The sequence below is a fragment of the Lampris incognitus genome, chromosome 15, assembly GCF_029633865.1.
Source record: "Lampris incognitus isolate fLamInc1 chromosome 15, fLamInc1.hap2, whole genome shotgun sequence".
In the NCBI taxonomy this organism is placed as follows: Eukaryota; Metazoa; Chordata; class Actinopteri; order Lampriformes; family Lampridae; genus Lampris; species Lampris incognitus.
This window is the reverse complement of record NC_079225.1, coordinates 43,489,950-43,511,791: the sequence shown is the minus strand read 5'-3', so window position 1 is coordinate 43,511,791 and position 21,842 is coordinate 43,489,950. Positions and strand designations below refer to the sequence as shown.

The window sequence follows — 21,842 nt, the reverse complement described above, 5'->3', positions numbered from 1 at the left end:
TGGACTTGCTGATGTTTTGGATCATTGTCCTGCTGCAGAACCCAAGTGCGCTTCAGCTTGAGGTCACGAGCAGATGGCCGGGACATTCTCCTTCAGGATTTTTTGGTAGACAGCAGAATTCATGGTTCCATTTACCACAGCAAGTCTTCCAGGTCCTGAGGCAGCAAAACAGCCCCAGACCACCGTATTTTACTGTTGGTATGATGTTCCTTTTCTGAAATGCTGTGTTACTTTTACGCCAGATGTAATGGGACACACACCTTCCAAAAAGTTCAACTTTTGTCCCGTCAGTCCACAGAGTATTTCCCCAAAAGTCTTGGGGATCATCAAGATGTTTTCTGGCAAAACTGAGACGAGCCTTTATGTTCTTTTTGCTCAGCAGTGGTTTTCGTCTCGGGACTCTGCCATGCAGGCCATTTTGGCCCAGTCTCTTTCTTATGGTGGAGTCATGAACACTGACCTTAACTAAGGCAAGTGAGGCCTGCAGTTCTTTGGATGTTGTTGTGGGGTCTTTTGTGGCCTCTTGGATGAGTCGTCGCTGCGCTCTTGGGGTAATTTTGGCCGGCCGGCCACTCCTGGGAAGGTTCACCACTGTTCCATGTTTTCGCCATTTGTGGATAATGGCTCTCACTGTGGTTCGCTGGAGTCCCAAAGCTTTAGAAATGGCTTTATAACCTTTTCCAGACTGACAGAGCTCAATTACTTTGTTTCTCATTTGTTCCTGGATTTCTCTGGATCGCAGCATGATATCTAGCTTTTGAGGATCTTTTGGTCAACTTCACTTCGTCAGGCAGGTCCTATTTAAGTGATTTCTTGATTGAGAAGAGGTGTGGCAGTAATCAGGCCTGGGTGTGGCTAGAGAAATTGAACTCAGCTTTCAAAAGATGTGATAAACCATACTTAATTTATGTTTTAACAGGGGAGGGGGGCAACCACTTTTTCACACAGGGCCATGTACGTTTGGATTTCTCTTTTCCCCCAACAATAAAAAACTGCATTTTGTGTTAACTTGTGTTATCTTTGACTAATATTTAAATTAGTTTGATGATCTGAAACACTAAACTGTGACAAACAGGCAAAAAAACAAGAAATCAGGTAGGGGGCAAACACTTTTTCACACCACTATATATATAAACCCCCCCCCCCGAAATCTATAAACTTAAACATGCTTTTATTCTCTATTTTGGATAGTCTTTGGTCCACTATTTATTTCGTGGTCATGCAATCAAAAGAAAAAGCCCTGGGAAGTGTAGAATAGACAGCTGAATGCATTATGGAATCATGCCTGCAGATGTGAAGACATATTACACAGCACTACAGCTGCAATAATCTTGGTATCTGGCATTACAGACAATAAAAATAAAGACCATAACATCAAAATATCCCTGAAAGACGGTTTTCACAGCTGCTGAATGGATAGGCCAGCTTGACGGCGGGCGCAGCTGGAGAAAATGACATCATGACATCTCTCATAGTTTGCCCTGCCGTCTTCCAGCAAGAAGGTCGTGGGTTCGACTCCTGCCTGGGGTGGGGTGGGCACTGGGGAGTTGCGTGTTCTCTCCAGGCCTGTCGGTGTGCACACTGCATGTTCTCCCCATGCTCAGGTGGGTTTCCTCCAACGTCAAAAGAAGAACCCCAGTAAAAGCATACTGAACCCTCTCCTGTCCTGACCTCCGTGTGGAACTCCGTGTGGAACTGCATGTGGAACTCCGTGTGGAGCTTCGTGTGGAGCTTCGTGTGGAACTCCGTGTGGAGCTTCGTGTGGAGCTACGTGTGGAACTGCATGTGGAGCTTCGTGTGGAGCTTCGTGTGGAACTCCGTGTGGAGCTTCGTGTGGAGCTACGTGTGGAACTCCGTGTGGAGCTTCGTGTGGAACTCCGTGTGGAGCTTCGTGTGGAGCTTCGTGTGGAGCTCCGTGTGGAGCTTTGTGTGGAGCTTCGTGTGGAGCTCCGTGTGGAGCTCCGTGTGGAGCTTCGTGTGGAGCTTTGTGTGGAGCTCCATGTGGAGCTCCGTGAGGAACTGCATGTGGAGCTTTGTGTGGAACTGCATGTGGAGCTTCGTGTGGAGCTGCGTCAGGAGCTCCGTGTGGAACTGCATGTGGAGCTTCGTGTGGAACTCCATGTGGAGCTCCGTGTGGAGCTTCGTGTGGAGCTTCGTGTGGAGCTCCGTGTGGAGCTACATGTGGAGCTTCGTGTGGAGCTCCGTGTGGAGCTACATGTGGAGCTTCGTGTGGAGCTCCGTGTGGAGCTACATGTGGAGCTCCATGTGGAGCTACGTGTGGAACGGCATGTGGAGCTTCGTGTGGAACTGCATGTGGAGCTTCGTGTGGAACTCCATGTGGAGCTCCGTGTGGAGCTTCGTGTGGAGCTCCGTGTGGAACTCCATGTGGAGCTTCGTGTGGAGCTACGTGTGGAGCTTCGTGTGGAACTCCGTGTGGAGCTTCGTGTGGAGCTACGTGTGGAGCTTCATGTGGAGCTACGTGTGGAGCTTCGTGTGGAGCTACGTGTGGAGCTTCGTGTGGAGCTACGTGTGGAACGGCATGTGGAGCTACGTGTGGAACGGCATGTGGAGCTTCGTGTGGAACTGCATGTGGAGCTTCGTGTGGAGCTTTGTGTGGAGCTTCGTGTGGAGCATCGTGTGGAGCTTCGTGTGGAGCTTCGTGTGGAGCTACGTGTGGAACGGCATGTGGAGCTTCGTGTGGAACTGCATGTGGAGCTTCGTGTGGAGCTCCGTGCGGAACTCCGTGTGGAGCTGCGTCAGGAGCTCCGTGTGGAACTGCATGTGGAGCTTCGTGTGGAGCTGCGTCAGGAGCTCCGTGTGGAACTGCATGTGGAGCTCCGTGTGGAACTGCATGTGGAGCTTCGTGTGGAGCTCCGTGCGGAGCTCCGTGTGGAACTCCATGTGGAGCTGGAGGAAAGGGCTGCCTAGTGCTGCTGGAGGAAGGACAGCAGGGTGGCAAAAGGCAGAGGAAACATTTCTTCAGCCACCACACGCCCTGCATGCGTGTCCAGAGTGTTCAGCTGTGAGGTAAATAAAGTCTCCTCTTCTTAGTTTCTTCAGAACATGGCAGGGATTGACATGCAGGTCACAATCTGTGATGGTTGCAGGTTTTGTTGCAACAGTGTCATGGTTTGTGTGGATGTGTCCAATGACAGTAGCAGCCCATGGAAAATATAACCCAGCGGCTGCACTCGTGTTTATAACTAAAATAAAATACATCTTTAAAGGGTTTAAACTGAGCAGTTCTGCTTATACTAGCTCCATGAGTTCAAGTCATTTTCAGATATATGTAGATGAGGTCCATCTGTTGGTTAATTTGCTTTTTGCGTTTCATCTCAAAAGAAGTGGTTCAGTTTTCTAGAGGATTCTTCTTCATGTTGGATATTGGACGGTAGGAAGGGTTTCTGTTGGCAGAAGGACACAGGTGACACTGAAGCGTCATCTAATGAACGAGAGACAGCACGGAGATGACGGAGAGACACTGAAACCCTGCAGGGGAAGAGAGGGAGGAAGAGAGCACAGGTGAAGGGAAGCATGTGAAGTCTCCTCACGACACCCGGAGACCAGATGGATGTCAGATCCAGTTTTACAGAGAGGAGGCCCAACAGGTCCCATCTGTCGGGGGGGGGGCAGAGAGAGAAGGGGGGGCAGAGTGATACGGGGGAGAGATGGGGGGAGAGAGACAGAGAGCAGAGCGAGGGGGGAGAGACAGAGAACGGGGGGGGGGGGGGCAGAACAAGAAGGGGAGAGACGGGGGGGGGGGGGGGCTATGCTCCTGTCCTCCTCTCTTTCATTTCCTCCGCCCTTCAGTTCATTTTCAATCCCTCATAATGCCGCCGTATGGCACTCTGTCCTGATAAAGCTCCACCAGCCTGCAGATAACACTGAAGCCTCCGGTTCAGCCAATCAGACCCCCTGACAGTGTCATTGGCCGAGAAAGTCCCAGAATGCTTTGCTGTTCTCTCCTGTGGCCTTGGCTCCTGCCTTTTCAAATCAAGGACCTTTTTTTTTTTTATTTGCTTTTCAAGGTGAGGCCTTCACAACGCCTCGAATGTTCTGCCAATTGTGGCTCCAAATAAAGAAGGTTTGAGGAATTAACAGAAGTGACTGCAAGGCTCACAATGAAGAACATAAACAAAGCGCACACACACAAACGTGCCTCTATGTATACACACATGCATCTCTTGTGTAATGGCTGTTTCAGGATTCTGTAGTAGCTCTCGAGGGTTTTTAGTAACTGGACGGCAGCCTGTTGACTCGGGGTGTAATTGGTTTTTAGCACGATGCGAGGGACGAGGAGGAAAAGGAGCTCCTGTCATATCTGCTGTCATACATGAGCAGCTCTAACCAGTCTACTTCACATTCACCAGAAACACCAAACCTGCAGCAACTTGTCGGATGAGGGAAATTGTGCCAAAAGATAAGCAGGAAACAGTTTGGTGAGACTGCAGGCAAATCTCCCCTCAGTAAGACTCTCTTTTTTATTCTAATATGAAGACCGTGACAAGCATAAATCCATACGTATCAGACTCCACGTTTTTTTACATGTCCAGTTTCCTGTTCTCCTCTGGTCCCACCACCACACCATCCCTGCGTTGGTTGGGGAGGTAATAGACTCCTCTATTTGTCCTATAATACGCTGGAAGTCTCCCACCGCTTCTTTTTTGCAGGTTTTTCAAGGTGAACATAGCACGTATGCAGGCTAACGCTATTTTTCCCAGATCCAAACACATTTGTAAAGACACATCACCACCTGTAGGAGGCGCTATTCACAATGCTGGAACACACTGCCGCTACTAGCATCCGCCCAGGAACAATACACCTGGTCGAACCAGAGACATCCTGCTTTTTAATGTGTATTTTGACTTAATGTGAAGTGCGTTGCATTTTAGTATCAGAAATATGCATATAAAGGAAATTCTGACCGACTGATTGATTGGTTGATTGATTGAATAAATGAATGAATGCTGGAGTTCGACTCTCGAACACGAGAGAGATGGAGACTCCTCAGCTCTCGAGTCAACCAACTAGTCAAACAACCATCTTCTTCTACACTCCCATGAAGTCGCATTTACACCAATCAGGCAGAACATTAAAACTACCTGCATAATACTGTGGAGGTCCCCCTGGTGTCGCCAAAACAGGTCTAAACCATTGAGGTATGGACTCCACAGCACCTCCGAAGGTGTCTTCTGGTATCTGGCACCAAACGTTAGCTGTAGATCCTTTAAGTCCGAGGTGGGGCCTCCACGGATCGGACTTGTTTTTCCAACACATCCCAAGGATGCTCAATCTGACTGAGATCGGGGAAATTTGGAGGCCAAGGCAACACCTTATGCTGATGATGGACGTGGCTACCGACTCGTCCGTAATAATGACTATTTTTGCATTGATATCAGTACTACTGTATTTGGACATATGTGCAATATCAACAAAAGAGTTGAAAGCAAAAATTAAAAAAAAATAATCATACAACTAGTGCGGTTTCACATGACAGAAACGTCATCGACACGCCCACTCACTTGCTGTGAATACTCCGGACAATGACCTGCTCTATTCTCGCATGGACACCCATTGCCACGGGTGGATGACCCGTTTGCGACCCTGTCAGGGGGTATCTTCGCAGAGCTGGACAGGAGCCACACCAACAGCTGCTGCTTGACGAAGATTCAAAAAATTACGTCACAATCAACACTCACAAGGGATTATTCAAATACAGTCGCCTGGTGTTTAGGGTGGCGTCCAGTCCTGCCATTTTCCAAAGGGCAATGGACACTGTTGCAGGGGATTCCACATGTAGCAGTCTAGCACATGCTACGTAGCAGTCTGATGAAGTTTTGATCACGGGGGCCACGGAGGAGCAGCATCTGGCAAACGTAGAACAGATGCTGAAGAGGCTCTCGGACGCAGAGCTGCGATTGAAACGTGGAAAGCGTGTGTTCCTGGCACCGGGTGTGACCTACCTGGGACACAAGATCACAGCTCAGGGGCTCCGCCCAGTGGACGACGACAGCTATCAAGGAGGCCCCAAGCCCCATGCCATGAGCGTCCATGAACTCAGATCATCTTTTGAATTATTACGGCAAGTTCCTGCCTTACCTCTCAAAGGTTTTGGCCCTGCCGTACAAGCTGCTTCACAATGACGCTAAGTGGCAGTGGGGTGAAGAGCAGGAGGAATCTTTCAAGGAAGTGAAAGGTCACCTCCACTCAGCGAGGCTGCTTGTTAACTATGACCCAGACAAGGAGATTATGCTTTCATGTGATGCCTCACCCCACGGAGTCGAGGCTGTCCTCTCACATGTAATGGAGGACCGTTCAGAGAAGCCTATCGGTTTTGCTTCACATGCCCTGACAGCAGCTGAGAAGGGATATTCACAGTTAGACAAAGAAGGTCTGGCATCCGGGTTGCATGGCGGTCTACTCTGTTGTCTACCAACACAGGGATCGGCGGTTGGAATCCCTGTTACCTCCGGCTTGGTCGGGCGTCCCTACAGACACAATTGGCTGTGTCTGCGGGTGGGAAGCGGATGTGGGTACATGTCCTGGTCGCTGCGCTAGCGCCCCCTCTGGTCAGTCGGGGCGCCGGGGCGGGGGGCGGGGGGGATTGGCGTGATCCTCCCACACTCTACATCCCCCTGGCGAAACTCCTCTCTCTGTCAGGTGAAAAGAAGCGGCTGGTGACTCCACATATAGATGAGGAAGCATGTGGTAGCCTGCAGCCCTCCCTGGATCGGCACATGGGGTGGAGCAGCGACCGGGACGGCTCAAAAGAGTGGGGTAATTGGCCAAGAAAAAGGGGCAATCCCCCCCCCCAAAAGAAGGTCTGGCTATTGTTTGGTTTTTCCATTGAGGAGAGATCCCCGAAAAGACAAACCCATGGGCAAACTGGAATTCTGTGGCCCAGAAGAGAGGACAGTTTATCAATTATGTTGCTCAGACAGGCTGTCTGAAGGCAGTAACCGTGTGAGCGGATTGGCTGGATCTGATCTGTCCCCCGTGATGTCACAACGGGTTAGATGTTGAAATGGCTTGTTGTCTGTGAACCTGGTTTCATAATACCAGGCCATTACGACAAAGTGATTTATTAAAGATTTAAGTAAATGCTAAATCTAACAGAGTGAAGATAAAACACCAAAGATTTGATGCGGACCTCAACTTCTGAACTCTGGGTTCAGAGTCTAATTCATAAAGTCATGTTTAATCAGTAAACGATGACATGGAAAAGGAAATAAAAGGATGTTATATTTTCAGTAAAAATGAAAATCAGTGCTCTGAAATATAAATGTATTAATTGTAGAAATGCAAATCAGTCAGATCATTTAGTTAGTGACTGTCACTTTAAAAAGAAATATTTGAAACTATGTTTGAAATTGTATAACACAAATACTTTAATCTTGACATTTGACCCCAGAAAGTTGAATCAGTTCATCTGACACAACATTTATTGACAGAAACGTTTCATCATTCATCTAAGCGACCTCTTCAGTCTCAACTGACTGCAGATATCACCACCCTTAGAAACAATACAGTGGCATAACGACCCAAACCAGATATACTCTTAGACGCCCACCCCCCCCCAGTTCAGGGATGGTCATTTCCTCTTAACATAGATGGCCTCTTTGACTCGCTGTTCAAACGAGCGTTCCTCCCTATCAAGGATGTGCACATCCTCATGCTTGAAAGAATGGCCACTGGCCTGTAGATGGTGTAGACCAGTGTTACTCTTTACGCGGCTCGTGAGACTTTGTTTTGTGTCTCATGTAGATCCACTGATAACAATAAGAACATAGCTATACGTTACTTCTATAGGTTCTGTTTGTGTCCCGTTTTAGCACATTGAAATGAATTATCCAGCAGATGGCAGCATACTGAAGATGAGAACATTCACAGACATACTGAAGATACGTCAAAGAACGCAGGCTACGTAACAGCGTGGGGTCATGGGTAGACGTATAGCCTGTGTGTGTAGCTTTGTATTTGCGAAACATTTTTCTTCATGTTGGTAATGCTTATGTATAATTGCATATGCACATGCATACATAAGATGGGTTCCACTCCCAGCCTTACAAATTCACAAATAAGCATTATATATTTTAATAATGCAATGTAATTATTAATTGAGAATAAAAACAAATGTAAGGATGGAAAGCATGGTACTATATTTTTTTAGACATACACAAAGATGGTAAATATCTTGAGAGGGATGATAAAAAAGAAAACACCCGAGTTATATCTGCAATCTCTGTGGCTCTTTGAGCAATGGTCTTACTCATAAGTGGCTCTCCTAAGAAAATTAGTGAGTACCAATGGTGTAGACTGTGGAGTCCTGGTCTGTAGATGGTGTAGACTGTGGAGTCCTGGCCTGTAGATGGTGTAGACTGTGGAGTCCTGGTCTGTAGATGGTGTAGACTGTGGAGTCCTGGTCTGTAGATGATCTAGACTGTGGAGTCCTGGTCTGTAGATGGTGTAGACTGTGGAGTCCTGGCCTGTAGATGGTGTAGACTGTGGAGTCCTGGTCTGTAGATGGTGTAGACTGTGGAGTCCTGGTCTGTAGATGGTGTAGACTGTGGAGTCCTGGTCTGTAGATGGTGTAGACTGTGGAGTCCTGGTCTGTAGATGATCTAGACTGTGGAGTCCTGGTCTGTAGATGGTGTAGACTGTGGAGTCCTGGCCTGTAGATGGTGTAGACTGTGGAGTCCTGGTCTGTAGATGGTGTAGACTGTGGAGTCCTGGTCTGTAGATGGTGTAGACTGTGGAGTCCTGGTCTGACATGTTAGCTCTCCTGTGTTGTGTCATCCTCTTGGCCAGCATCTGTTTAGTTTTGCCAATGTACAAGTCACAGCAATCCTCCTGGCACTTAACAGCTACACTATATTGCTCTGTTTGTGCCGGGGGACCCAATCCTTGGGGTGGACCATCTTCTGGCGCAATGTGTTTTAGGGTTTGAAAGTAACTGAGATGCGGTGTTTGGAAAATACGCATCTCAACTGTTCTGACACTCCCGCCACATACAGAATCAACACTGGTTTATGCTTAGGTAGCTGTTGTCCTTCTCCTCTCGTCGATTGGCTGGTGCACTATTTGGGCGTCTTCCTGGCTTTGACAAACGCCCAGTTAGGATAACCACACTTATTGATTGCAGGCACTAATCAAGAGAGTCTCACCAAATGCTGCACAATGGGCGCACTGTGTCATACACAGAGAAGCGCTAGCATCAAGACAGACTAGCCCTGACCTAAACGAGGTTTTGACCCATGTTGTTAGCGTGGCCAATTTCATCAAGACAAGACCCCTGAGAGCGCGGCTGTTCTCTGGACTTTGTGAGGACATGGGAGCTGAACCTTCAGCTGTAAAGTGTTGTCGCAAGTCTTTGAGCTCAGAGAGGAAATTCAGGTGTTTCTTGAGGAGGGGCGTATGCATGAAGTTGCAAGTAAGTTTAGTGATGAACAATTTCGGATGAAGCTGGCCTATCGCATCGATATATTTGGAAAGCTGAATGAATTAAATTTTCAGCTTCAAGGCGGAGACAAGCACCTTCCTCACCTGGCAGACAAGATCAGCGCGTTCACTCGAAAGCTTGAGATGTGGGGCAGGTGACGTGATCAAGGAAATACTGATTTCTTTGAGAATCGGCGAATTTGTTAAACCAGTGATTCTGGAGCCACTACAGTGATTTCATGTCTTAAGGAGCACATCTCTTCCTTGAGAGGATTCTTTCAAAAATACTTCCAAACAAACAGTGCTCAGTATGACTGGGTGACAGATCCATTCAATGCAGCAGCATCTGCTGATTTCAGCTCTGCTGAAGAGGACCAGTTCATCGAGATGACATCGGACTCCACCCTGAGGCTAAGCTTTATAGCTCAGACACTGCGTGAACTCTGGCTTGGTGGTGAGAGGCAGTATCCTCTCATAAGACAGAGGTCTGTGGGCATTCTGCTTCCCTTAACCACATCCTATCTCTGCGAGATGGGCTTTTCTGCCGTTGCCTCACTTAAAACAAAGTACAGATCTAAGCTCAACATTGAGCATGACTTGAGAGTGGTGGTATCAAACCTGCAACCCCGTTTTTGAAAAGATGTGAGGTGCAAAAACAGGCTCATTGCAGCCACTAATGCAGTTATATGACTTGAGCTCTCACAGATTGACTTGCTCATCGTTTTTCCCAAATTAACGCATTTTTTTCTTTTTTTGCACAAATTGAACTTGTTATTGTTCTAGCAAAGTGATTTGGAAATTTTTGAAAAAGCACACAGACTGATGGAGCATAAACGTGGTGTCCAGATGAATTGATTCAACTTTCTGGGATCTTACCTGGATTATTGAGCATGCATCAAGACATCTTGACATTTGAGATATTTTTGATAAATTGAAATATGGAAATATAGATTTGAGCTGGTCTATATTTCTGCTTCAGACATTAAAACAGTATTTCATTTTTAAAGTGACAGTCCTGGTCTCCGGTGTGACTCAGCCCAGTAAAGCAGCAGTGGGTCAGTTTACCGTGGATGGGTTCTGTCTGGAGCAGGAAACTCTCCATACGCCCTCCAGGAAGTCCTGTGTCTTGACAGGGAGCGGCGTGACTTTTGCGAGCCCCATGGACACACCGCTGCCCAGGTACGTGCTGTGGACCTGACCCCAGGCCTGCAGCAGCCCGCCAGGCCTGTTCTCTGGGTTCTCCTGCTGTTTGGCAAGGTGCGGGTCCGATAGCAAGGACGCCACGCTGGGTGTGGCAGTGCACGACAGTTCGGGAGCGGTGGCAAGGGCTCTGCGGAGTGCCTGGCGCCTCAGGTGGTGGAAAGAAGTACTGCAGACTTGGCAGCGGGCCTCGCCGAACTCATGTCTTCCCCTCTGAGGCCACCGGAGGCGCTGCAGTTTATCAAAGAGGAAGGCGGCGTAGGCCGGATCCTGCGGACAGAGGAGACATCAGGTTTGATGAAAAAAATTCAAATTCCAGAGAAAACACTTTGTTATTTCTGAGTCATGCTAATCCTGTGTGATGTCATCAGATTTACTGTCGCACTTTTTGCTTTGTTTAATGTTGAACTGAAACTGGTTTCCTCCCCCATCACATCACACAGTAGGACAGGAAGTCTGAAACAACAGGGCAGTCAGGACCAGACACTGTCAGCAGGGCAGAGTGTGTGTGTGTGTGTGTGTGTGTGTGTGTGTGTGTGTGTGTGTGTGTGTTAGTGATAGATGAGGACAAACAGAGGGGTAGAAAGAGAGGGGTGTCAACAGATACCCACAATCTGCTGGCGGCAGCAGAGAAATGAACTTTCTGACCTGCATGTCGACTGACTTTGACAACTTCAGAGAAGTTTAAAATGTATGTCTGTTTAGCTCTCTGTCTCTCTCTCTGTGTCTGTCTGTCTGTCTCTCACTGTCTGTCTGTCTGTCTCTCGCTCTCTCGGTCTGTCTGTCTCTCACTCTGTCTGTCTGTCTCTCGCTCTCTCGGTCTGTCTGTCTCTCACTCTGTCTGTCTGTCTCTCGCTCTCTCGGTCTGTCTGTCTGTCTGTCTCTCTCTCTGTCTGTCTGTCTCTCGCTCTCTCCGTCTGTCTCTCGATCTCTCTGTCCGTCACTCTCTTTCTCTGTCTGTCTCTCCTTCTGTCTGTCTGTTGCTCTCTCTCCTGTCTTCCTTTCGCTCTCTCTCTCTGTCAGTCTGTCTCTCTCTCTGTCTGTCTCTCTCTCAAATTCAAAAGTGCTTTATTGGCATGACAAATAGGCACTTGCATTGCCAAAGAAGTCATTACAAACAACAAGGACTACTGCAACTCCTTACTGGCAGGTCTCCCTGCATGCACTTTCAAACCTCTGCACATGATCCAGAACGCTGTGGTGCATCTGGTCTTCAACCAACCCAAAACAGCACAGGTCACTCCGCTGGTCATATCCCTCCACTGGCTCCCAAGTTTCAAATTCAAAACCTTGATGCTCGCTTACGAAACAGCAACTAAAACGGCTCCCGCCTACCTGAACTCCCTCATTCAGGTCTACACTCAGTCCTGCTCACTACGCTCTGCCAATGAAAGGCGCCTGGCACTTCCACCGCAACGGGGCTCCAAGTCACTATCCAGACTCTTCTCTTCTGTAGTTCCCCGGTGGTGGAACGAGTTACCAAACTCCATTCCATCCGCTGAGTCCCTCTCCATCTTTAAGAAGAAGATAAAGACCCAGCTCTTTCTCCACCACCTCCACACCTGACGGTATTATATATATATATACTATATATATAAAAGTGCATATATATATATATAAAAGTCGCTTCTATGCACCCTGTGCATTGCCCACTACACTAGTTTTTTTGGCACTTGTGTTGTTGTCGTCTCCTGACTAGATCCTTGCTTGTGTTGCAGTAACTCTCAGATTTGCGTCGCTTTGGATAAACACGTCTGCTACATGAAACTGCAACACTGTAACATGACTGCAGTCTAAACGCTGATATCAGTCAATCCTTCCCAACAAGAGACGGCCAGACAGACAGACAGACAGACAGACAGACAGACAGACAGACAGACAGACAGACAGACAGACAGACAGAGATGAGGTGTCGTCACGTCAGTTGAGACTGAAGAGGTCACTTAAGAGATGGGTGATGAAACGTATCTCTCAATAAACCTTGTGTCCAGATGAACTGATTCAACTTCCTGTGGTTTCCTTACCTGGACTACTTGAGCATCAAGACATTCTGAATAGCTGAAGCTTGAAAAAAGTATTTGGAACAACCATAGGATAAGTACTTTGTGTTGGACAGAAACCAGCCGACAACCTGTCTGTCTGTGAGCCAGGTTGTCTGTTCCCTGCACACAAACATGAGCAGGAAGAGGAGGAGGAGGAAGAGGAGGTGGAAGAAAAAGGAGAGGAGGAAGAGGAGGGAGGGGGTTGTGGTTTTAGTGAAATGAACACGGTGGAAGCACCAATATTGATCCAACTCATGGCTCAGTTAGCCTGTCAGTCAACTGGACAGACAACCCGACAACCCACAGGATGGGTTTATCTCAAGCCCCCCTCCCCATACCCCCACCTCCTCCTACTCCCACTCTGCCAACAGGAGGGGCACACACTGATTGTAGTAATTCCAGAGCGGCAGTCTATCGATTCCTTCAACCGTCACCTCGTCAGTTCTCCGTCCCTCTGGCGTCACTACATCTCTCGTACACTGTAAACACATCTGGAATACAACAGCTTCTTCTCCCTTTTATTTTACAGACTCTGTATTTCATGTAAAATAACATGAAAATGAGTTTTATGAGTTGGTTAATTTTTGTTATTTTACAGTATTTTATTGGCACCCCAGCTGCTGGAATATTTCTGTTTTTTCAAGGTTGTTTTTTTTTACAGTGGCTGCTCAGAGCTCACCGCAGGCCTGGCTGCCAATCATCCACCCTGACCACTGTGGACCTATCGACCTCCACCTCAAGGGGACAGAATCTTTCCATCCAACCCCCCCCCCCCCAAAATCCTCTCATCTCTCAAATTCCAGCAGACAGAGCAGAATGGCCGGCTGTCCGTCATTCGGGTAGCCATGACGACAGCATCACGGGCTGATGTCAAGTGTTTGGCTCTGAAATGAAAGATCTGCCACAGTGACACCATGACTGTCAGCAGCACGGTCACGTTAAACAAAACATCATCATAAATTACACTTTAAAACTAGACTCTCAGATTTCATATCAACTGAATGAGGAAAACAAAGCATTAAAAGGAGAATTAATACAATGATGTCGACGCTCTCCCTGGCTCTGATATACCTGCCAAGAATAGAAACATGTGGACCTCTGTGTGCCTGTCTGCTGGCATGTAGTATTAACGCAGTATTAATGTAGCATCAAAGTAGTATCGATGTAGTACTAAGGTAGTATTGATGTACTATTGTACTATTAACTCCATAGTAATGTGATGTAGCTGCTTGCCACCCAATTAAACCAGGCTGCAGGATGACGTCACACAACACAAGCCCCGCCCGCATCACACAATACAGGCTCCGCCCACACAACGTAGTACAAGCTCCGCCCCCTTGAGACCGAAACACATTCACAACAATTTGATGTCACTCAGCGTTCAACACGCATGGCTCTGTTTCCTGAAAGGCTGGAGAAATAGTTTCAGCTCAGCTTCACGACGATAAAGACCGTGTACCAACCGAATTAGTGCTACAACACGTTAGATCAAAACTAATCGCATTATCTTCTACATTGTACGTTCTCTTCTCTGCAATGACTCCATGTGGATGGAGGTCTCCCCTCCCCAGGCGCTCGCTAGAATCTTGGTGTGTTTAGAAAAGCCCATGACCAGGAGATGCTCGTTAGCTTAGCTAGGAGTGACGTGTCCTGCAGAGGGCATGGTGCTGCGGCGGCCATGTTGAAAGTGATGTTTAGTGACAGAGGCTCGCACTGAGGGAGCCTGGGGTACCGTGAGGGACTGGAGAGCACAGAGGAGGTGATAGATCCAGTGGAGCAAGCATTCACCTCCATGAAATATGTGCACGCACGTGCGCGTACACACACACACACACACAAACACACACACACACATCTCTAGTGATGCTTTATTAGACACCAGTATGGAGCTGCTGACATAGTGACCGTATGAACCTGTTTATGCAAATTGCAGCTAATTGGCAGGATGACATGAAAATGGAGGACAGGATTCATCTCAGACCAGAGATTAAAACAGACAGCAACACCGAAAGAGAGAGAGACAGAGAGAGTGAGACAGAGAGATACAGACAGAGACAAAGAGAAAGAAAGATAGCGAGAGAGAGAGACAGAGAGATCAAGAGAGTGACAGCGACAGACAGACAGACAGAGAGAGAGAGAGAGAGAGACACACACACACACACACACACACACAGAGCAAGAGATAGACAGAGACAGAGAGACAGGGAGACGGAGAGAGAGAGACAGAGAGAGAGAGAGGAGGGTGACTCCACCCCCCCCTCCCGGACCAGACTTCCCACCTTTAATTATTTGTTACTATGGCCTGCCTCCAGGACCAGACTATTTGTTACTATGGCCTGCCTCCAGGACCAGACTATTTGTTACTATGGCCTGCCTCCAGGACCAGACTTCCCATACTTTTATTATTTGTTACTATGGCCTGCCTTTCCATTAGTACTTGGAATAGCCAAGGCCTGAGCTCATCAACTTTTGGCCTGAAATGTAGAAATAGAGAATTTCAGGAGAACATGAAAGGTATTGACATAATGATATTAATGGAAACATGGAGTAAAGACAAAAAAAAAATCACCCATTGTCCCCTAAACTATAAAGAAATAATTGTATCTTCACAAAAACTCAGCACAGTACAGCAGGGTAGAAACTCAGGATGTTTGTTAATGTGGTACGAATCAAAATTGGACAGACACATCAGTGTCATGAAAAAAGGAAAATATCATATCTGGCTAAAAATTAGAAAAGAAATCTTCAACTCACAAAAAGATCTCCTCCTCTGTGCAATGTATATCCCCCCCTTATGAATCTCCCTATTACACTGAAGATACATTTACACTGCTAGAGACAGAAAACAAGCCATTTTCAGGCTCAGCGAAATGTTCTTGTCGGTGGAGATCTAAACGCACGGACAGGCACCCAGAATGACTTTGTGTGTTCAGATGGCAATAACTACATTTGTAACTCACTTGAGAAAGCCAAAAAGTTTGTTTACTCCCACAGAAGCAACTGTGATCCAGCTACAAACAGACATGGAAAAGAACTCTTGATGCTCTGTCGCAGTCTGGGTCTGTACATCGTCAATGGTAGGATAAGAGGAGACACTCTTGGAAGACACACATTTTGCTCACCACTTGGAAATAGCACAGTAGATTACACAATAACCGATATAGACCCCTTGTCAATTAGAGAATTCACTCTCACACCACTAACCCTCCTTTCTAATCACAGCCAAATCACTGTGTTCATCAAAAAGACAGAAATCAACACTATCAAATCACAGCCCAGTAAGCTGCTCCACATAAAGAAATCATACAGATGGGCTGAAAACAGTACAGAGGAATTCAAGAAAGCCATTGACAATCCAGAATGCAAACTCTTTTAAATACCTTCCTAGATACCCCTTATATCCTCAGTAAAGACGGTGTCAATCAGGCGGTGGAAAAAGTTAACAACATATTTGAAAAAACAGCAGAAAAAGCAAGATTAAAAAGCTCAAGATCAAAACCAAAATTTAAGAAAGAAGATACCTGGTTTAATGTAGAATGTCAATCAATCAGGAAAGAACTTCGCAAGATGGTTATTCCCCCGATATCTGGAATCACGGATTAATCACACCAATTTTCAAAAGTGGAAATAAATTTGACCCCAACAACTACCGAGGCATCTATGTGAACAGCAACCTGGGGAAGGTATTCTGTAGTATCATTAACTCCCGGCTAATAAACTTCCTTATGAAACACAATGTCTTGAGTAAAAGCCAGATTGGAATCTTACCAAATTACCGCACTACTGATCATATTTACACCCTACACACCCTAATTGAAAAACATACTAAAAAAAAAAAAAATATTCACTTGTTTTATCGGCTTCAAAAAAGCATTTGATTGTACTTGGCATTACAGATGCTCTACAAATTAATGGAAAGCGGTGTAGGGGGGAAAACACATGATATTATAAAATCAATTTACTCGGGAGCTAAGTGTGGAATCAAAATAGAATCCAAAAGAACTCACTATATCCCTCAGGAGTGCGGAGTGAGATAAGGCTGCCCTTTAAGCCCAACTCTATTTAACTTGTATATCAATGAGTTGGCAACTATGCTGGAAAACTCACCAGCACCTGGACTCACCCTACAAGACAGTGAGGTCAAATTCCTGCTCTATGCAGATGACCTGGTCCTTCTTTCACCATCGGAGGAAGGACTCCAGACCCAATTACACCTTCTTCAAACATTTTGTCAGACCTGGGCCCTGGCAGTTAACATGAGTAAAACTAAAATAATGATATTTCAGGAAAGATCCAGATATCGGGGAAGACAGCACATATTTAGATTAGGACCAAATGAAATTGACCATACATTTAATTATACCTACCTAGGCCTTAGAATCAATTCTAGAGGAACTTTAAACATGGCAGTGAATGAACTAAGAGACAAGGCACGCAGGGCTTTACTTGCCATAAAAAAGACAAATACCTTTTGAAATTCCAATTAGAATCTGGTTAAAAATATTTGAATCAGTCATAGAACCAATTGCCCTTTATGGCAGTGAAGTGTGGGGTCCATTTGCAAGTCAGGAACTAGATAAATGGGGAAAACATCCAATTGAGACTCTGCATGTTGAATTCTGTAAAAACATTCTTAAAGTCCATCGGCGCAACACAAACAATGCATGCAGGGCAGAACTAGGCCAATATCCTCTTCTGATTAAAATTTAAAAAAAGAGCGATCAAATTCTGGAAACATCTAACATTCAGTGACCCACACTCTTTCCATTATAAAGCCTTGCAATACCAAGAGTTGAGAAAAGATCAGAACTCTCCTACCAACCTGGTCTTCAGCCATCGTGTTCCACTAACACATACTAACACTTTAGAGGCACAAGACCAGGTCCAAACTACACAACATATTCGGCTAAACTAACTAAACTAAAAGGCAATTATTATGAATACTGGGAATCTAAAACAAAATCCCAAAGCAAGAAGCAAAACTATTTGGCCCTAGACAGAGAGTAGACATTAGCAGATTACCTCATCCAAATAAAAGAAACAAATTTGAGAAACATACTGACAAAGTACAGACTCAGTGAGCATCGCCTAGCAATAGTAACAGGCAGACATAAAAAGACCCGGACGCCAAAAGACGAACGTTTCTGTCAACAGTGTGAAGACAATGTTGTCGAGACAGAGCTGCATTTTTTGGCTGAATGCAAGACATTCCGGGAAATCCGCGATTATTACTTTCAGAAATGTGAGGAGAGACACCCCAAATGCACTGCCCTGTCAAACCCCAGAAAACTGCCCTACATACTAGGTGAACACAGAGACGGCTGCACTTTGGCTGCACAAATGGGGAGGACCGGGACAACACTCGGACACGGACACACACACACCCCAAACACACAGTCACATACATACACACACACGGACAGCTCCCACACACACACACACACACCCCAAATACACAGTCACATAAATACACACACACACACACACACACACACACACAGACACGGACAGCTCCCACACACACACACACACACACACACACACACCCCAAACACACAGTCACATAAATACACACACACACACACACACACACCCCAAACACACAGTCACATACATACACACACACGGACAGCTCCCACACACACACACACACACCCCAAATACACAGTCACATAAATACACACACACACGGACACACACACACGGACAGCTCCCACACACGGAAAGCTCCCACACACACACACACACACACACACACACACACACACACACGGACAGCTCACACACACACTCACAGGGCCACACAGATGATGGCAGAAAGATTTTTATTGCATCTGTTGATGTATATGTGTTCCAAGATTTTCACTGGGAGTAACGAAGGACAGGATTAGGAACGAATATATTAGAGGGACAGCTCAGGTTGGACGGTTTGGAGACAAAGCAAGAGAGACAAGATTGAGATGGTTTGGACATGTGTGGAGGAGAGATGCTGGGTATATTGGGAGAAGGATGCTGAATATGGAGCTGCCAGGGAAGAGGAGAAGAGGAAGGCCAAAGAGGAGGTTTATGGATGTGGTGAGGGAGGACATGCAGGTGGCTGGTGTGACAGAGGAAGATGCAGAGGACAGGAAGAGATGGAGACGGATGATCCACTGTGGCGCCCCCTAACGGGAGCAGCCAAAAGTAGTAGTAGTAGATGTACTATACGTGTTCTGTATTGTATACTGTTCTTGTCGTTTATGTGAATGTGAACACACACACACACACACACACACACACACACACACACACACACACACACACACACACACACACACACGCAGAGACTGACAAATTCACACACATCCACTCCCACAGGATCTTATTGCCATGACGTACCTGTGCAAGTTGTTTTATTGCATGTGTTGATGTATATGTGTTCTGTATTCGTGCACTGTTATTGTCCTTTATGTGAAAATGCTTTGCAATACAAATGTATATTTGTCATGCAAATAAAAGCAAATTTGAATTTGAGAGACAGAGCAAGAGAGAGAGAGACAGGGAGCGTGAGAGAGAGAGATAAAGAGACAGACAGACAGAGAGAGAGACAGACAGACGGAGATGGGTCATCACTGTACAGAGGGGATGTTTTCTATGAGGGTAGTTTCTCTTTATAATGGACAGACACGTCGGTATCTAACACTGTGCACACTGCTTTGTGACATCGCCGACACATGAAACATAATCCCATCACATTCTCTGAAAAACATCCAGCAAACAAAACCACCAAAATCCCATTTTCTCAGTCTGGTCAGAGGTGAAAACGTGGAGCTGCAGTGTGATCTGGCTTTACATCAGCGGTTCTCAATCAGGTCCTCATGAACCACCCTTTACATTAACATCTACTCATTCAACCGATGCTTTTATCTAAAGGACTTATAAGAGACGGCATCATACAGCACTGCATGGTCATCATACTATAGTAGTACTGTTTGAAGTAGTACTACTGCTACATCCCCTACATACTACGTCATGTATATTCCATGCAGTGTAGGTGTGTCTTAGATCATCAGGTGGCGAACTGGAAAATCAAATTATGATGTAGATTTACATCAACACATCAGACACATCATCACCATAGCAACATAGAATATGAAGTACAGGAGGAGGATGTGGTAGTAACGCTGGTAACCACCTTAACCAGCAGTACTGCTGTTTCTCTGGTCCACCAGCTACTCACAGGTGAATGTCATGAACTACCTGCTGGAATAGACAACCAGCAGAACCACTGCTAACTGAGGACCTGATTGAGAACCACTGAGTTACAGCAAAGTGGAATTTGATGTGATTGGACCATCATCGCGATGGTTTTGTGACCATCCAGGTTTTAGTAAAAAAAGGAAAAAAATTGGGGTGAAACTAGAGAAGTGTCAGTCACTCACTTTGATTGACAGCGGGTCAGTCAGGCTCAGCGCCTGCCGGGTCAGGTCTTCACTCACTGCGTGGCACCGCACGCACAGCCATCCCGGTTCCACGTCCCTCACCGGAACCGAGCCACCGGCACCTTCCGGGTTCGGTCTGCCGCCGCAGTCTGCCTGCTCCTGCAGCGCCGTGTGGAGTCTGGTCCCGGTGGATCCCAGAGAGAGCCGAGCGTCCCCCTCCACTATCTGACACCAGAAACCATTGTTAGACTCTATAAAGCACCACACACATGCCTTTTACACCTGGCTCACGCCGGATTCACACCTCAGTCAGGTTTTCACCATTCAATCAAAATGATCAGAATTAACTGAATTCAGATTAACGAGGCTCACCGTGAATCTCCGGTAATCCGGTTTGCGGGCCCGCGCTGAGTCCCAGTACTGAGGATACATGTCAATTAATTCACTTTTACAAATGAAAGACAAAATGCCTTTAATTCTTCTGTCATTGTAAAAGCTCCGAGTTTGAAATATCTGTTCAGTATTCTGCCCCCGAGTCTACAACACACAGCGATGGACGAAGAGAGAGTTTGTGATGGGAGAATAGACTGATAGATGGGACGGACAGAAGCGAGGAGTGTGTCTGGGAGGAGGGGTGAGGAGCTCTGTCACACGAGTTAAACGTCTAAATTAAACTGGGAGACAAGCAGTAGAGAGAGAGAGAGAGAGAGAGAGAGAGAGAGAGAGAGAGAGAGAGAGAGAGAGAGAGAGAGAAGAGAATTTGAGATTTTTCAAAACCCTTTATTATGCAAAGAAAGTTGAACCAGTTCATCTGGACACAACGTTGTGTCCAGATGAACTGGTTCAACTTTTCTTACCTGGATTACTGAGCATGCATCACACTTACTAAGCACTGCAGCTGGTATCCAGACAACAGTAGCTGTCGTAAAGAGGTTGGACTGACTGATGGCTGTCGTAAAGTGACATAACTTGATACAGAAAGTGAAACTGCAGAGCCGACTGCGAGGCTAGTATTTACACATTATATACTACCATTACTTGGTACCAGGACTTACAGAAGGCACGATAAGGGCATACTGCTATGATGGAGGGACTAAAACTTCCCGGTAATCTGCAGCTAGAAGGGAAATGTGGACAAAAACTGGCCTTGCATTCAAGCAACGTTTTCTTCTCTACATCACAGCGACTGGCGCCCTGACTAAGGGTGTGCTCACACTAGGCTTTCCGTACCGTCCCCAAGCACGTTTGACTCCCAAAGTCCAGTTTGTCTGACTAGTGTGATCGCCCCGTACTGTGCCCTGGCCCGCTTGAAGAGGTGGGCTCCGGCACGGTTCAGTTGGACTCCGGCAAGGTGCGCATCTAGTGTGATCGTTAACCAGGCCCAAGCACAGAACTCGAATGCTATGATGTCAATTATGTGACTGTCCCATTTAAAAACATGGCGGCAAAGGGGTCACTTTGGTCTATCGCAGAGGTGCAGTTTGTTGGAAATTTGGGCGGACGAGAGTATACAGGAAAAACTGGATAAAACACACAAAAACGCCGAGACGTCTGGTAAAATCCGCGACTATCTTCACGTTCATGGATACCAGAGAACCACTGAACAATGTCGTGGCAAGCTGAAAAAAACTGCGGGTTCAGTATCTGAAGGCACAGGATGTGTCCGTAAATCTGGCAGTCCGCCGGAGGGAAAGGATAAACTCCAATGGCACGCTTCGGTCAACAAAATAATCGGTTTTAA

General features: G+C 46.6%; 1 protein-coding gene across 1 annotated transcript in view; it reads right to left on the bottom strand.

Annotated features, from left to right (window-relative positions):
* LOC130124882 (kinesin-like protein KIF26A) overlaps nucleotides 1–20,533 on the bottom strand; it is a 96,487-nt gene extending 75,954 nt beyond the window's left edge. The window contains exons 1-8 of the mRNA XM_056294230.1: nucleotides 20,474–20,533; nucleotides 20,102–20,326; nucleotides 10,504–10,908; nucleotides 5,549–5,657; nucleotides 2,672–2,933; nucleotides 2,480–2,547; nucleotides 2,276–2,307; nucleotides 1,844–2,175 (exon numbers count right to left, since the gene is read on the bottom strand). Coding sequence (XP_056150205.1) covers nucleotides 1,844–2,175; nucleotides 2,276–2,307; nucleotides 2,480–2,547; nucleotides 2,672–2,933; nucleotides 5,549–5,657; nucleotides 10,504–10,908; nucleotides 20,102–20,326; nucleotides 20,474–20,533 — 1,493 coding nt within the window. The remainder of the gene's footprint in view (nucleotides 1–1,843; nucleotides 2,176–2,275; nucleotides 2,308–2,479; nucleotides 2,548–2,671; nucleotides 2,934–5,548; nucleotides 5,658–10,503; nucleotides 10,909–20,101; nucleotides 20,327–20,473) is intronic.
* Nucleotides 20,534–21,842: the final 1,309 nt, after the last annotated feature.